Source organism: Fringilla coelebs, assembly GCF_963513975.1.
Source record: "Fringilla coelebs genome assembly, chromosome: 2".
Lineage (NCBI taxonomy): Eukaryota > Metazoa > Chordata > Aves > Passeriformes > Fringillidae > Fringilla > Fringilla coelebs.
In genome coordinates this window covers 68,961,320-68,976,860 of record NC_140029.1, presented here as the reverse complement: position 1 = coordinate 68,976,860, position 15,541 = coordinate 68,961,320, and the positions used below count along the sequence as shown (strand labels likewise).

Here is a 15,541-nt window from a genome sequence, read left to right as displayed (position 1 = left end):
TTATTTGATTCACAGCAAAACTCCATGCAGAGTTATTATTAAATAGCTCCTTGGTCTGTGTTTCTGCTTCAGATGTTCAGAGCTGTTCTGTAGCCCTCTTCCCACTTAGGAGTTAACACACACAAGCCTAACACTAATGTTTCATTTTAGGAGCCTCTCCATCTTGGGATCAGTGAACTCCTATGTCTTGGCAAGATGAAGAGCTAAGTTTGCTTTGTTGAAATGTTTTGCTTGCAGGCTGGAGAAGCTGTTTGCGTGTGAGGTAAGAGCAGCATGAATCCAGTCAGGGGACCTAGGGAACAACATCAGATCTTGCTAAAATCTGTTGAGCTACTTTTGCCATCATTCACTTTGCCTCTGAAAGTTATGATAATGCTGTAGGCAAGTAGTAGATACAAAAAGTTTATACAGTCAGATATAAAGCATTAAAATGGCAAGAAATGCCATTGTGTGGGGAATGAATTGGCCACAATGGCCTTAAGACAGAAATGTGTTAGGAATGTTTACTGCTAGTGTCAGACTGTGATGCAGAAAAAATCAACCAAAATGTGGCATGTGGTAGAGCCCAGTGCATTTCCCATATGCCTGGATGGGTTTTCATGGAGGAAGATGGATAAGACGGAGTACAGTTTGTACTGGGTACAGTGCTCTTACAGTGGTCACGTAGCGATCATGGTCCAATGCCGTTTAAAGATTTGTAAGAAATAAAATTTAGAAATGTAGGAAAACACAAGAATAAAAAACAGTTTAGAAAAAAATGTAAAACTAGAAACTCTTGTACCCTGATAATTAAAACACCAAGGAACGCACATCTTCAGTTAAATGTCACATTCGTACGTGCCGTGCCAGGTCTCCTCCTTGGGAAGGCAGCAAGGTGGGTGGGATGGGGACCTGTCCCATAAGCTGCACTTGCCCCACTGTAGCTTCCCTCATCCCTGCTTGGTTTTTCAGACCGGAGAACACTGTGGAAGGTAACATTGTGCTCGTATTGCTCTTTCATCCGTTGTATCTTTTCCCGAGGGACATGATGAATATTTCTTCTGTAGAGTCAACAGTAACAGAAAACGCAAGTATTTAACTGCCTGTGTTAGAGGGACTGTGAAGTTCCTGGAAGGTTCAGCATAATGGTTCGGGTCTCCACTGATCTCTTTCTGGGCTTTTGTAACACATTATTGTTCACTTCCACCTACTTCTTAGGTATATTATTGTGACTGCTGAAAAACATAACACTGTTATTTTTGGGAGGCAGACGGGACATAGGAAGTTGACAAATGTCCAAAATAAGTGCAGAAGACCTGTGTGGTATTTTATACAAGTGCTGCTGTGTTTAAGCACTAACAGCTTGTTGGCCTCAGTGAGCTTCTGTGCAGCTGGAGATAGGCGGCCAAGGGCTGCAGCCAGCCCAGACACTGACACAGCAGCAAGGACAGAGGTCACAAACTGCTGTGCTTGGAGAGCAAGTAGGGAAACATAGCACGTGATGTGGCTCAGGCTCCAAGGTAGACTCATAAATGACAAGTCTGAGAGGGAGGGGAACACAATGCTCAAACACGCAGGGCTTTCTGAATAGAGTAGCCAGAGTAGCACCAGCCATGATTGCTCCATAACTTAGCAGGAATTTCTGTTTGTGAGTTTGCAAACCCTGAGTATCTTTGGGGTTGCCATTTAGTGCTGTTAAGGCGCAGCTTGTGCCCCAGTGAGTATATGTGAATTATCTTTACAATGCTGCTGTGAAAAGTCAGTGTGTGTCAAATATGCAATAAAACAAACTGCAAGTTACTGAGTAGCTCTGCCTACAAGGAATGATCAGATTGTGCCCCTGCAGTGCTCCCCTACCAATGGCTGGTGCTGCTGAGGCCACAGCTGGTTGACAGATCAGGCTGGTGGTGTCCTCACGGGTCCCCAGGCCTGAGCCATCATCTGCCATGTCCTGCCTCGCCCTGCAGCCACGAGCACTCCATCATACACAGACAGGAGCAGCATTAATTTTTGACTAGAGCTCCTGGCTGGTAGAAAACAGATCCATCCATTGCAATGAAGTGCCCATGCCTTGTTATCTCACATTAAGCATATGTTATATTTTGGATTTGGTAGCTGGGAGAGCACTGCTCCCTGTATCTCACTTCACAGGCTGGCTAAAGGCTAGGAAGTCAGCGTGCACTAAATTTTTCAGTGACTACAGCCATTAACCCTGCAGTCACTGGTCAACATAACATTCTTAGAGCCACATTCAGCTGCCTCTACATCCTACTGCACTGTGCAGTGTTTATATCCTGTGTGTGCGTGTGTGTGTGTGTGTGTTAAGATCTTGACAAAGATCCTCTAGAACCCTGTTTCTTACCCACACTTACCGTCCCTCCATGCTGCAGCAGGACAGCATCTGTTATGGTTAGATTCTTAAGGACAGAAGTCTCAATATTGGCTATCGTGCTTAGATTTGAGTTTGTGCCCAAACAAAAGAGACTGCTGCTCAAAATACAGAATGAAAATCAGGGCTCCTGCCCCATCAAGCTTGCAGCACAAAGACATGCTTCAGGGCTTGTTGCCTTTTCTACTGCCTGACTCACTTCATGCTCTTTCAGGGCTGAATTCACTACAGACCAGGTAGTCAGTAATGGAAATTTTCCACAACAATCCTTCTGTTGTCATTTACCAGGCTACATTCTTCCTTTTACAAAGAGGAAGAAGGCTGACCTGAGAGCATGTCAACAAAATGAGAGAAGCTGTCTGTTCCAGCGAAGAGAAAACTATGTACCTTGTCAGCTCTTGAACATTGAACTTCCAGGGTGTATCTGGTTCTTGGAATGTAACTTCATATCTATTTTCATGTGCCTAAAGGACACAAAGATGATATTATGAAACTGCACTTAAAGAATTGCCACCTCTGCCAGAACTCGTGACAAGAGACACCAATGCATCTTCAAAGACTCTGTATGGTCTTTTTCACAAGTCATGAACTACAATTATAAATCATATCTTGAGATATTTGTCAACAAATCATTTGGGAACTGTTCAATCCATGTCGCTACTGGGGAAGGGTATGATGCCCTCATCACCAAGAAGCAGCAGGGCAGGTTCAAAGGCCATTAATCTTTTCAGTCTTTTGCCTTCACTGAGTTACAAAGCTGACCAGCTAAGTAACTACATTGGCACCTCTGCCCCTACTTCATCACAATATCCATCCTTAACTACAATTAGAGAACTACGAGAAAACTGAAGAAAATATTTTTAGCCATATAAAGTACTTTTTCAGTCAGATCAACTTGTGAATGTCATAACTAGGCATATAAAAGCAATAAATCAGAGCTTTCCCTACCATCATCACATACGGCTTCATTTCCCAAGCATGGATGTTGGTGTTATCAATAATAACTGGGCTTTTCCCATTCTTCATTGCTTTGCGTGCTGCAATGTAACACATTAAGTAAAGCTAAAATATATTAAATAACAGAGCCAGGCCTTACTAGCCCTACAGTGTTCTTTCCTTGCCCACTGCTCACACACCTGGTTCCCCACCAGACCTGGGTTTGCACCTACCACCCAAATGGGAGCCGAGGCCAGTGCCCAGCAGCTCTCCTGGAAGAGGTGGTGCAGCCTCTGGCTGATCCGAAGCTCTTATAGAACATACTTACAGCAGCCAAAAATTACTGTCATTTGCAGGAGATCCCTGTTACATCATCCCAAAGTAAGAGGTCTCATCACCATCCCTACAAACTCCTTCAGAGCACAGCCACAAAAGCATGGTTCATTGAGTAAAGAGCTGGGTTGTTTAATTCTCAAACTTAAACTCAGCCTGCAAGTTTCCTTTCTGTCTATCATTATATTCTCACCCCTTTCCAGGTCAGGACAGACACCTAAGAAGTTAGAGGTGAAGGCTGCAGTGCCTATACTGCAGGGAGCAGCTGCTGGCCTGGCATCTGAAGGGCATCAAGATTCAGCAGTGCCTCCTCTAATTTAACATTGACCAACCTCCAAAATGTTTTCATTTACAAAGTCCCCTTTTATAAGTCAGAAGAAATCAATTCAGAAGTAGTAAATGTATTTTTAGCCAATGCCCCATGGACTACAGTGTATGACACCACCTTGAGGTATTTAAATCTGGGGGCCAAGTTTAAAGACAGCCTGAAATGCAAAACTATTTTGCACAGCCCCTGGATCGAGTTCAGTCACCTCTTTTTTGGTTCCACTTGTGTGCATCCTCTAGGAAGTCAGGCTCAAAGATGTAGACACCATTTTCAATAAAGAAGTCATCAGTACTAAGGACTACAGCACTGGGGTTGTCACGTTTCAGCTGTCTGCAAGGAAAAAAAAGAAGATGAAAAAGAAGGATTAGTACCTGGCAACACCCTTTAACAGAGACCATTAAGTCATGAGCTATTTGAGTGCTCTGCAAACACACACAGTGCTTCAGCTGAAAAATCCCAATTTAAAGGATCTGGAAATACTACAATCAGTAGATGGACACGTAGGGAGAAAGGAATGGAGCCTGAAGGCGTGGCCTTGATTTCTTTAATTCAGCAGAGAAATCTACACTGGACTACCAACATCTGAGTCTTTAATCTTATTAATATATTTAGCTCTACTTCTGAGTTATCTGAGAAAGCAGGACTGTAAAGAGAAGCAAAAAAAAAAAAAAAAATCAAAAACCAAAACCGAAAAACAATAGCCCAAACCTGCTTATCTGGGCAGGCAAGTTGGTGTCCAAAGACAATTTGATGATGGGAATTTTGCTACAGAGATTTCTGAAGATAACCAGGAGGAAAGATTTGTTATTTAGTAAAGATGGTCCAGAGAACCATGAGTTTGGTTGGAGGGGTTTTTTCTGGCTGTAAAGCAGGTAGCACTTATTTAGAATTTTAGAATTTAGAATTTTAATTTGCAAACAAGTATTTGAATGATAAGCCAATATTTTGTGCTAATTTATATAATTTTATGCTTCTTATCACTTGCCCCTGTTCCACTTAAACTCCTATTGTACAGTTGAGTAATTTTTATATCTTCAGCTTTTAAACAAATTTTCTAAACAAATTTGTCTGAGTAGACAAATTTGCAGATCCATAAAGCAGACTGCTGTGGTGAGTGGCTCTAGGCAATCCCACTTCCCTTCACACGGGTGTGTGTCCCCCAGCAGTGCTCCTGCAGGCCGGGGATGCCATGGGGAGCAAATGTGTCCTGCTGGACACTGACCAGCTGCCTCACAGGCAGCCACTGCTCTTGGAGGTGGAAGGAAGTGCTGTCTTGTGTGGAGGTTTAAATATGAAGCATCCCTCTGCCAGTCCTTAGAGACCACCAAAAAAAAAACAAACCAACGCTTAATGTTTGATTGTGTTCCCGTTTGTGTCTAATCCAGAATTTTTTGTGTCCATAGATATAGAATTGTCCTTTTTTTATCAATCAGAGAAGAGTTAGGCAAGGAGAAAGTCTCTGCAAGTCAGGGAGAGCCCATGGCATCATTCCCTCTATTCCCCAAGGCCTGGAATGTCTTGGGAAAAGAAAGAAAGGTCAATAAAGAAACCCTGTGTCTCTCAGACATGAATGCTGCTGCCCTTCTGTCTCACACCACACATGGTCTCCAGCCCCTGTGAGTCATTTCAGCTTTCCTAATAAACACTTCTCCCTCCATCCCCACAAGTTGCAAAATAACCATTTCTCAGTGTCTTATCTACATGGGCAAGAGCACGGGAAGAGGTGTCTCCAAGTTATCAGCAGCAGAACAGGCACACAGGCAGAAAAACCTTAATTCTGTCACCCAGCTCTGCTCCAACCATTTACTTACCAGCTGTACCCTCATCTGCCTGCAAGCAGCAGCTCTTCACGAGGACTGCAGGGTGCATTTAGCTGAATAAAGGTCAGCTTCTGACTTTGCTCTGTCTCCGCTGTAACTTCTACCATCTGCTGATTAATTAATATCATTTTGTGGTGGGGTCCACCCCAGCCAGCAGTGACTCAGTGCTGATGGAGCCAGGAATGGGCTGTAACCCCTGTGATGCAGCATTCCAGCACCTACCTGTCCTTGTCTTCGAGCCCCAAAGAGATGTTTTATTCACAAAATTACTGCTGGGCAAACTGATTTAAGAAAAATCATGTTTTAAACTGTTAGCAAACAGTAAAATTTTGTCGCTTTAATTTTGACCTTGGGCAAAAATTTTTACTATGAAAAGCAAAGGAACATCTAATGCTTATCTGGTTACTGCTGTGGATAACCTGATATATTCAGGTCTCCCTATGATTCAGCACCTCACCTTTCCCACTGCTTTACTCACTGCACTTTCTTCTCTAAAAAACTGACTGCTAAAATATGTGTTTTCCCTTTAGCTACTAATAGGCATATAAAATGTGCACATTAATAAAAGATCTCAAGACTTTTTTTTTTTCTTGCTCAGTATTTCTATTTTAAATGTTCTTAACCAGTGCAAATTTTAAAATCCATTGTCTTAGCACATACCCTACTGAATTTTCAGGCCTGAGAGCTTTGACATTAACCCTTAAGCAATCTAAACTGTAGGTGAATATCTGTAAGCTCAGTCTATGGTCCTCACATCAATAACTAAAGTAGATGAAACTTGTGTTTCAAAGGAGGAAAAATGTGGGGAAAACGAGCTGAGAGCTATGAATTACTGTAACATTTGCTATATTCATACCAGATGAGCTCCTGCTAACAGCAACATAAGAAAACATGAAGTGGGGAAAAATGGTTCACCTTCTGTTTATTTTGCTGGTTTCAACTTTTAGCTTTCCAAAACAACCAAAATGTCACTGCAGTTGACAGCTGTTTTCTGTAATCCCTTCCATATTGCCCACAAAGCTGACAAAACTCCTATTTCTTCTCTCCCTTATCATTCCAGAGGGCACCAAGAACCCTTTCATGTGTTCCCTACTAAATGAGCCTTCCACAATCGTCACAGGACCTCAGGTTAGTTTAGAAGAAAGGTCCTGCATAATCACATCATGCTCTAAATCACTGGAAGCAATTCAAATGCCTGTATTTTAGAAAAATACAAACCAGCTATGCAAAATGGGAGGGCTTGTGACTGCAGGTATTAATGCATAAATCTTGAACTGCCCTGTAAAAAGAAAATTACCCACTGCTGATAGATAAGCAACTTACACAGTAAGCATAAAGCTTACTAAGGAGGAAAAGAAAAATGCAATCTCCTTGCAAGATCAAAGGACACATTGGAGGCATGTTTGCGTTTTTTAAAGAAGCCACTGAATTGGAAGCACTGCATTGTGACAGGCAGCATCTGTGAAAAGTTCAGTATTAATTTGCTTTGGACACATAATTTCACAGTACTATATGTCTTCATCTTGCAGTGGATATGGTACCTCCTTCACCTGGTAGAGGGGTGAGGAGAAAAGGGTTTAAGGAGATTTAAATTAAGCAGAGGAAATATCCCTCGTTCTCTTCTTACTTTCTTATCCTCTGTAGGTTCTGAAACAGCAGCAAACCTTTCTTTAGCAAGGGGTAGAGCATAATGCATTTTGTATCCATAGGTTTTCAAACTTTCACATCAGAAAACTTGAAAATAAATTAATTTCTGATAGCAGATTGGAATAAACATTTTCAGTGCTCCGAAGGCCACAGAACAGAATATCAGAGACCAGAACATGTTCGTACTGGCACCATATGTAACCACCTTCTGTGGCCACTCTTCCAAACGTTAAAGGTCCTGTGGCATTTGAAAGGTGTCTAAAAGCCTTTTGTTCCAGCAGGAAAGCAGGACTGTGAGCTCTGGAGAGGCAATGCCCAGCGCTAGCCACTGTCTATTGCGTTTGAACAACTCCTGGTGCCCGAGGGCTTTGCCTGGCCGAGCTGCCAGGCGCTGCTGGCAGAGCACAGCCGCGCCTTTGTGCCTCACCCCCGGGGGGGTCCAACCACCGCTCTGTCTCCTAAAGCACCGGGCTCGTGTCCTGTTTGATCCAGGCACTCAGGAGACTCACCTGAAGTGGTTTCACGCAAAGGTAAATGTTTACAGTGCGACGCTGCGCGGAGGCAGGAGCTGCAAGAGCTGAAGTCCATGAGCCCGTCAGAGCGGCAGTGCTGCAGCGGGGCCGGGTGCTGGGAACGCTGGGAACAGCTGGCCCGGGACTGGAGGTGCTGGGATAAACTGGGCAACAGCAGCAGAGAGAACTGGAGAAGACACAGATTGCACCAAGCAGTGATGCCTCAGTGCCAGTGCATTATTTCCCCTCTGGTTCTGAAAGAATGCTCGTTCTGTGCTTCTCAAGGTAGTACAAGAACAAGCTCATTTAGAGAAATAAATCAACAGCTGTGGCTGAAAAGTTACAAGTTTGCTCATGCCCAGCCTGTAGAGCTTGAGTTAAACTGTTGGATAAAGGGTCAGGTGTAAGTGAGCTGTGCAGCGCAGCAATGTGCTGCCAAAGAGCAGGAAACACAGCTACTGTACAATGCAGAGGGGAAACAGGTATGAGCTTGTATGTGGCTCACTTAAATTCTGGAGGCATTTTCAGAAGTACAGCTGCCACTGCACCTCAGATAACCTTTTTGTTAGCAGTTGCCTCAGTATGATCACAAGCCAGCACTGCAAAGTCAAGGACAATGTGTTCTGGAGGAGCATGTCCAACATGCCTGAAGGAGGCTGATGGAGATGTGACTCCCAGCTGCCCCTTCTCCTTCACAATTCCGTGACATTTGGTGAAAGGTTAAAGGCAGGTAGCTGGGGCCACCTGAAATATGTGGTTCAGGGAAGCTCATCCTTAACAGTGAAGCTGCTGGAAAGGTGTGAAACTTGGTGGTGAGCAGACCAACTCCTCGTCCTGGCTTGACTACTCAGTATGTCACACGTGGGTCCTGTGCTGTCTTTACCAGAAACCAAAAACCAGACCTGAACTGATCCATGCCAGTGTAGGGCTGGGCTGAGCTGGGAGCAACCAGGATGAGGAAATCGTTTTAACAAAAGTGCCATAACTAAAGCTTACAAAACTGTATCCAAACTCTGCTGAGTGACATGGAAAGGTCAGGGAAACAAGCCATGGATCCAAGATTGTTCCTAGGACCGTGTGATGAATAGAAAAGGGGCCTTTTGAATGGAGTTATCACTGGGTTGCTGTATCACCAGTGATAAGATTCAAGGTTTGTGACTCATGGGCACTCTGAGTAGAGTTTGTGATAGAAACAGAGAAATACTGGCTGATCTGCAGAAAGAATTTATGTAGATATGTGTGAAAGCACCAGAAGAAAGAACAGAGCAAAGGCTAAAACAATGGTACCCACTGACAGCCAAGATCATTAACAGCAATAAAAGTGGGACAGGTCCTGTTTACAGCCCCCCAAGGCCAGCACTCAGCTGAGGCCCAGCACTGGTGACCTGCCACAGGAAATCCCATGCTCTGAGAGCAGGAGGATGGCCAGTAGGTCACACCAGCCTCTCCACACCTGCTTCCTTCCCCTTGCTCCAAGAGGGGCAGATGATGAAGACATGGGAAAACTAATATAATGGGGAAAAATACCCACCTAAGACTCCTAAAGCACCAAGTAAGCAGAATTCACAGGCAAAAAAATGGCAGTATAGGAGCTGTTGGCTGGAGATGGCACAGCAGACCTGGCCAAAACCTACCCTGTCACCACCAACTGAGAGCAACCCAGCAGAGAAAGCGAGGATGAGACAGCTTATGGTCCTTGTCTGCTCTGATTTTGGGCAGACCACCCGAGCACATTCATCTTGATGCTTGCAAGTATTAAGTTGGGATATTGTGAGTGAATAAAATCTGAGAAAATAAACTTGAATTTATAAAATGAGTTTACAGAGTACTTTTGCAAATAAACAACCATCTTCGTCCTCCAGTGGGATCTTGCACTGAGATCTGTTGCAGTCATTTTTTGCAAACTTTCCCTTGTGCAGCACATAGCATTTGCCAATACCAAAAGCTATGCCGTGTGAGAACAGCAAAAGAATTCTCTTGGTACAGTCCTTCACAAGCTGGACAGGGTTAAGGAGAGGTACTAAACGCTGCTTTTTGATCTGTGTGTTGCTGAACAGCTAAACATAATTATGTGATTAAGAGGGGCTGGAAACAGTAAGATACTCAAACCTCCATCTCACAGAGGACTACTACAACAATACTTACAACTGATTTTGTAAATGTGTCATTAACAATTAACCTTGTGTTTTGACCTAAAAAGTACAGGTAAGTACAGTTACTTGCACTGCCTGAGAATCTGCCCCCAAACCTTTATGTTCTTACCGTGCTATGAGAAGACCCAAATCCCCCTGAAGGAGCATGCCCACACTTACACAGCCTCTTAAGGGAGAGGTGTGTGTTTTGGGTGTGAGCAAAACACAGCATTTGGCAATTCATAAAGAACTTTGTTTGCCAAAGTGCAGAGAGGCAGAAGGCTCAGCGGGACAGGGAAGTGTTGCACTGGGAAGAGGAAACTATAAATGAGCCCAGTGTATCACACAGCTTTGTGCTGCCACCTCTTACAGCAGAGCCCTTCCTGTGGCAGCCCATGATCCCAGCACGGGTTCCTCAGCCCAGCAGAGCAAGAAGACGGAACGTTCCTCTTTTGATAGGGAGTGGGTGGCACTGGCAGCTGTGTGACACCAGTCTGTGAGATTTTGTGATACCAAACTACAGCTGCCAGTCACACCGACTGCGGTGCTGCTTCCCAGCACTCCCTGCTGCGGTTTTCTACCTATTTACAATCAGCCTTTGAGATGTTGGAGCATGGAGTAGTCTCCTCTACTCATTTTATACACTGCTAAAGCTCTGACCAGGAGTGCAGGATGTTACAAAAACAGAAGTCAGAGTTGCCAATTTTCAGCCAGAGAAAGGAAGTTTTTTACCGTGTTCGTGATTAAACACAAAAAAACCCCAAATCAGCAAAAAAACCAACCCAACAAAACCAAAACAAACCAAACAACATAAAAATAAAATTTAAAAAAGAAAAAAGAAAGCCACCACCAACAATCCGACACTTTTGAGAAAAGGAACAAGTACCGCCCTGGTCGGGGCGATCAGTCCATCTCAGCAGAAGCATCCCCGTAGGTACCGCTCGCTCGGAACAGGAGCTCGCACAGTCCCACGGGCAGGACACCCAGACACGGCCACAGGTGCCGGGGAGAGCGCAGCCTGGAGCGGGCCTGGAGCCGGGGGGTTCCGGGCGGCTGTCATCGGCCAAGGCTCCCTCGGGGCTTCCGCTCCCCCCGACCCCAGCCCAGCCCTGCCCTGCCCCGGCGGGTCTGCAGCGAGTGCCGGGCGGGCACCCGGGCTCCCGAAGCGCTACCCCGCTTGCCCCCGGCCGCTCCTCCCGCCCCGGAGCCGGGACCCGCTTACCTGGCCAGGGTGCTCTTGCCGGCGCCCGGCAGCCCCCGCAGCAGCACGAGCCTCCCGCCGCCGCCCCGCGGGGGCCCCAGGCTCAGCCCCCCCAGGGCCTGCAGCAGCCGCTCCTCCACGGCCCCCGCGGGGCCGGGCCCGCCGGGGCGGGGGGCCGGAGCCGGGGCCGGCCCGGGATGGGGGGCCCGGGGCAGCCGCTGCGCAGCCCGGCCCCGGCCCCGGCCCCCGCCCCCGCCGCGACCCCGGCCCCGCAGCCCTCGGCCCCCCCGGGCGGGGCCGGGCGGGATCCCGCGTCCCTCCATGTCCCGGGCGGCCGAGACTTTGCCCCGCGAAACCGAAAGCTGCGGGAGCGGAGACACGGGCAAGGACGGGCGCCTGCGGCTGCACAGCCAAAACGCTCAGCTACGGCACTCGCTGCAGTCCCGGAACTTTGGCCCGAGATACCATCTCCAGTTATTTAAAGTCAGGGTTATTCCCCAAATTCTCAAGGCAAGAAAACAAAGGGCAACGCTGACAGCGTCCCAGTCCCAGGTGCTGCCTCTCTGTATTGCGAACTACAGGGCAGGGCCGAAAGGGAATGATTCATCAAAACCCCAAAGAGAAGTGGGGCTGGTTACAGGACACCAGGTATGCACGGAGACTTCTTCGCTGCCCGTCCCTTCCGTAGCAACGAGGTACCGGAGTCCTCTTCAACCACTGAAGCAACAAGGATGCCAAGGGGGTGAAGCTAAAGAACTGCCCAGCACCGAACAAATGATCCCGTGCATCACGCTCACTACACCACCCTAATTATTTTCTTTTTCAAACATATTATCATAAGAGAAAGTAAAGGAAGTTTTAAAGATTTCTCTCCTCTAAAGAAAACCTGATTTCCATTAACTTGCTCACCAAAGAAGCCAAAGAAATTACAGTTTTCAATTAAACCAAAAATAGTTGGAGTGGTATCACACCCTCTCTTCTCAGAGCTACACACAGCATCATGCCCAGCTTGGTTAGGAGCCAGCTCCAGGTATGCCCCAAGCACACACTACCACCAAACCTCAATGCTGGAGCTTTAGGTTCTGAGGTTCCAAATAGTGCTAAAGAGAGTGTTCACACACAGGGAGAAAGCCTAGCTCCCCAGGGACATGGCACACCAACACTAACTGAAGCAAGCGGGGAAAATGTGGCAGGAAAGAAGAGACAGAAAATGTGAAATTCATAGATACTGGGGAGGGGGGTTAAAGTAAACTTAAACTGGCAACACTCTACTAAGAGATGAAACATGACTCTCACAAGAGTACTGTGAGATTTTGAAAACTATTTTTATTTCAAGCATTCTGGAAGGCCAGGATTCAGTAACAGAAAATAGAGGCATTCAGATTTCTCACTCAATAAATAGAAGTAGGAAGACAGTATTAATCCTTGAGTGACATTTTCCTGAAATCGAACTAACTTGTCTGCTGCCGCTAGTACAACACAGAAGTCTGAAGCTGTGGTTATGGGGGATATGAACTCCCTTCCTCCTCCCCTTTAGATTTCATATAATGTTCTCTGGCAGGAGAGCCGGACATTTCCGGCCAAGGAGGACACACACATGGCCATGGGAGACACATTCAAAAATGCAGCCAGACAATTTCACCAGTGGTACAACATTAACTGAGAAATACATACATTGTTAACTGCTTTCATGTAGATGCAGCATTTAAGTAGAAAGTAGAGACACATCGGCAAATTTGACCATGGTGAAGCTTCAGCATGAGTTCAGTCAAGTCCTGGCTCTTCAGCAGATGTATAAATAAATGCAGGGAAAGGTGAGGAAGAGGAGATCAAAGAATAAATGGAGAAATATTCTGGATCTGCAAGCTGCTCGAGTGGGAAATATTATTTCTGACAAGTAGACACAACCAAGTTTCCTGCTTCTCCTTAATCTTTTCTCACACTTTTATTGTTAAATGAGGTGACAGCTGTCGCTCCCTCTCCCTACAAGGAAGTGTCCAGCCTTATGCATGCCTCATAATTGACAGAGGTTGCTCTTTATAATTAATTATGATTTGTTTATCTCTACATACATCAATATTTCCAACACCACTAACAGAAACATCAAATCACTGGTTACCAGTGCTAGTTATACATCTTGTCAGTCTACCACAAACCATACACACCCTCCCTTCAGCATGTTTGAATCAGTTCCATAGTGAAATATTCTTGTTTCTGTAGTCCCAAATTCCCAATGAGTCTAGCTGAGGGGAAGCATAAAGCCTGGTTTCAGGAGAAAAGAATGAAAGTTGTGCACCCCTGTTTGAGTGAATAGGAAGGACAGATGAAGATGTTTACCATCTGAAGTTGTAAAGGGGCAGGGTACAGTTATGACTGAGGGTGGAGGCAGAAGGAGGCAGCTAAAACACTTAACAAGCATCATTCCCTGCAGATGAGCATGACTGCCTGCTTCTGTGCCAATATCCTGGATCCTGATCCAAGTGAATGAAATACCACAGCCTGAAGCTCACACCCCATAGTGACAGATGCCTCTGGTCTCCACTCTCAATCTCCTTATACCCCACTTGAGGATGTACTGACAAAGTGTATATCCCAAATGGCTTTAGAAAATGACCTTTTGTCATACACAAAGTTAGCTCGGTTTTGATCATTATTATGTGGTCAGAGAGGTTGCTGCTGGGAGGCAGTGTTGGGGGGAGGTGGCCGAAGATGTATACCAAAAAATCTACTGTGGTTTCTTCCTTCCAGGTTATCCCTCACATTTAAAATCCTTGGTGGCCAACTGGAGTCCTTCCATGGTAGAATTCAAGCGAGAAGTTTCTGAAATAAAAAAAAAAGAAAAGGGTCTGCTGAAGTTCCACAACAGCACAGTCATCAAAGAGACTTAACAGATAATCCAGCTCTCAGACTGAGAAGAGTCAGTCCAATGTTTTTTAAAGTTTCTAATACTTAGCTGTGGGTTATTTCTTTAAAATGGTAAAAAGAATGGAGAGGAAGCAGACAGTGGAAAGCAAAGGAAAAATAAAAGAATGCAAGGAGAGTGAAAAAGGAAGATAAGAACTTGGATGTCAAAACTAGAGGTAGTGAGGACCTTACCACTTCAAAGCTAAAAAATAAGGAGAAGAGTAACACAGTGGATTTTTTTTCTCTACACACCACAAACACTATATAATGAACAGCTGTTCAACCAATACCACCATAGTACAGCTACATCTCAATTTTTTTGTTACAATGTGCATTGTTTCCCCTGTTACATGCACTCAGGACCTCACAGGCTTTCATGTTTCAGAGTCAGCGTGAAGCACCCACACAACCCAATTGTTGTTCTTTCTTGAGAGCTCCAAAAACACAGCTGTGGGCAACACTTCTTCCCCCAGGTAATTCGACTCTCTGCTTGAATGATTTTTTGAGCCAGGTTTTCCTGGTAAGCACTGTAAAAGGCAGGTGAGCTTTTCTGGTCATAATTCTGTGCACTTTTTCATTCTTCATTTTGTTTAATATTAGTGGTTAAATGTCAAAGGACAGGTAAGTTTTATCACTATTATCTGTGTATCAAAGTAGCAACTGGAAGAGGTTTGACCATGGGATGATATTTTCTGTGGCAATACTGGAAGATTGCTTTAGTCTGCTTTGTATCCTTCAGATTAATTTTTTTTATTTTAGCCAAAAACCAGTCCTGCCTCTCCCAGCTATACACTCCAGCTTTTTTGCCTATGTCCTGCTGATCTCATGGGCTCTAGGACAATTTGTTTCAGTTCCATAGCCCAGACCAAAAACATTTTGGATGTCTTCATGCGTTAGATGTTAGAGCTGAACTGCCTCACTCAGAAGCATCACAGCCAGCAAAGGGAAGTGCTTGGAATAGCACAGCCAGGGAAAGGAGGATAACACGGGGGTATCAAGAAATTGGTCCCACCAAAACCACACCCTTCAGGGCTGTTGCGGAAGAAGTATTCCTGCAGGGAGTTACTGACTGCTGTACTTCAAAAAGAAACATGTCAGCTTCTGCCTTGCAGTAGTCCTGTAGATAAATGCTTGAACAGACACATTTGTATTGCACTGGCATCTGTGAGTCCTGGTCTAAGGAGAACTTCTAAGCACCAAAATAATGCTGTTTTCACTGATCTCAACATTTCTCAAACTGGGAACTCTTGCTTAATCTCCAGAACAAATACTGATGTGCTGCCAATGCTGTAATAAGGAGGTCTCACAAAAGCTTGAGATTAACTCTGTGTTTTCACAGAAGAACACTGTTCACCCTCCC

At 45.2% G+C, this 15,541-nt stretch overlaps 1 protein-coding gene across 1 annotated transcript; it reads right to left on the bottom strand.

The window, feature by feature from the left end:
• Positions 1 to 814: 814 nt before the first annotated feature.
• On the bottom strand, positions 815 to 11,600 carry N4BP2L1 (NEDD4 binding protein 2 like 1; the record flags this gene model as incomplete). The annotated part of the gene is made up of 5 exons (XM_084227025.1): positions 815 to 1,040; positions 2,756 to 2,832; positions 3,317 to 3,405; positions 4,171 to 4,295; positions 11,299 to 11,600. The coding sequence occupies 5 exons, from the start codon at positions 11,598 to 11,600 to the stop codon at positions 815 to 817; spliced, it is 819 nt and encodes a 272-aa protein (XP_084083151.1).
• Positions 11,601 to 15,541: the final 3,941 nt, after the last annotated feature.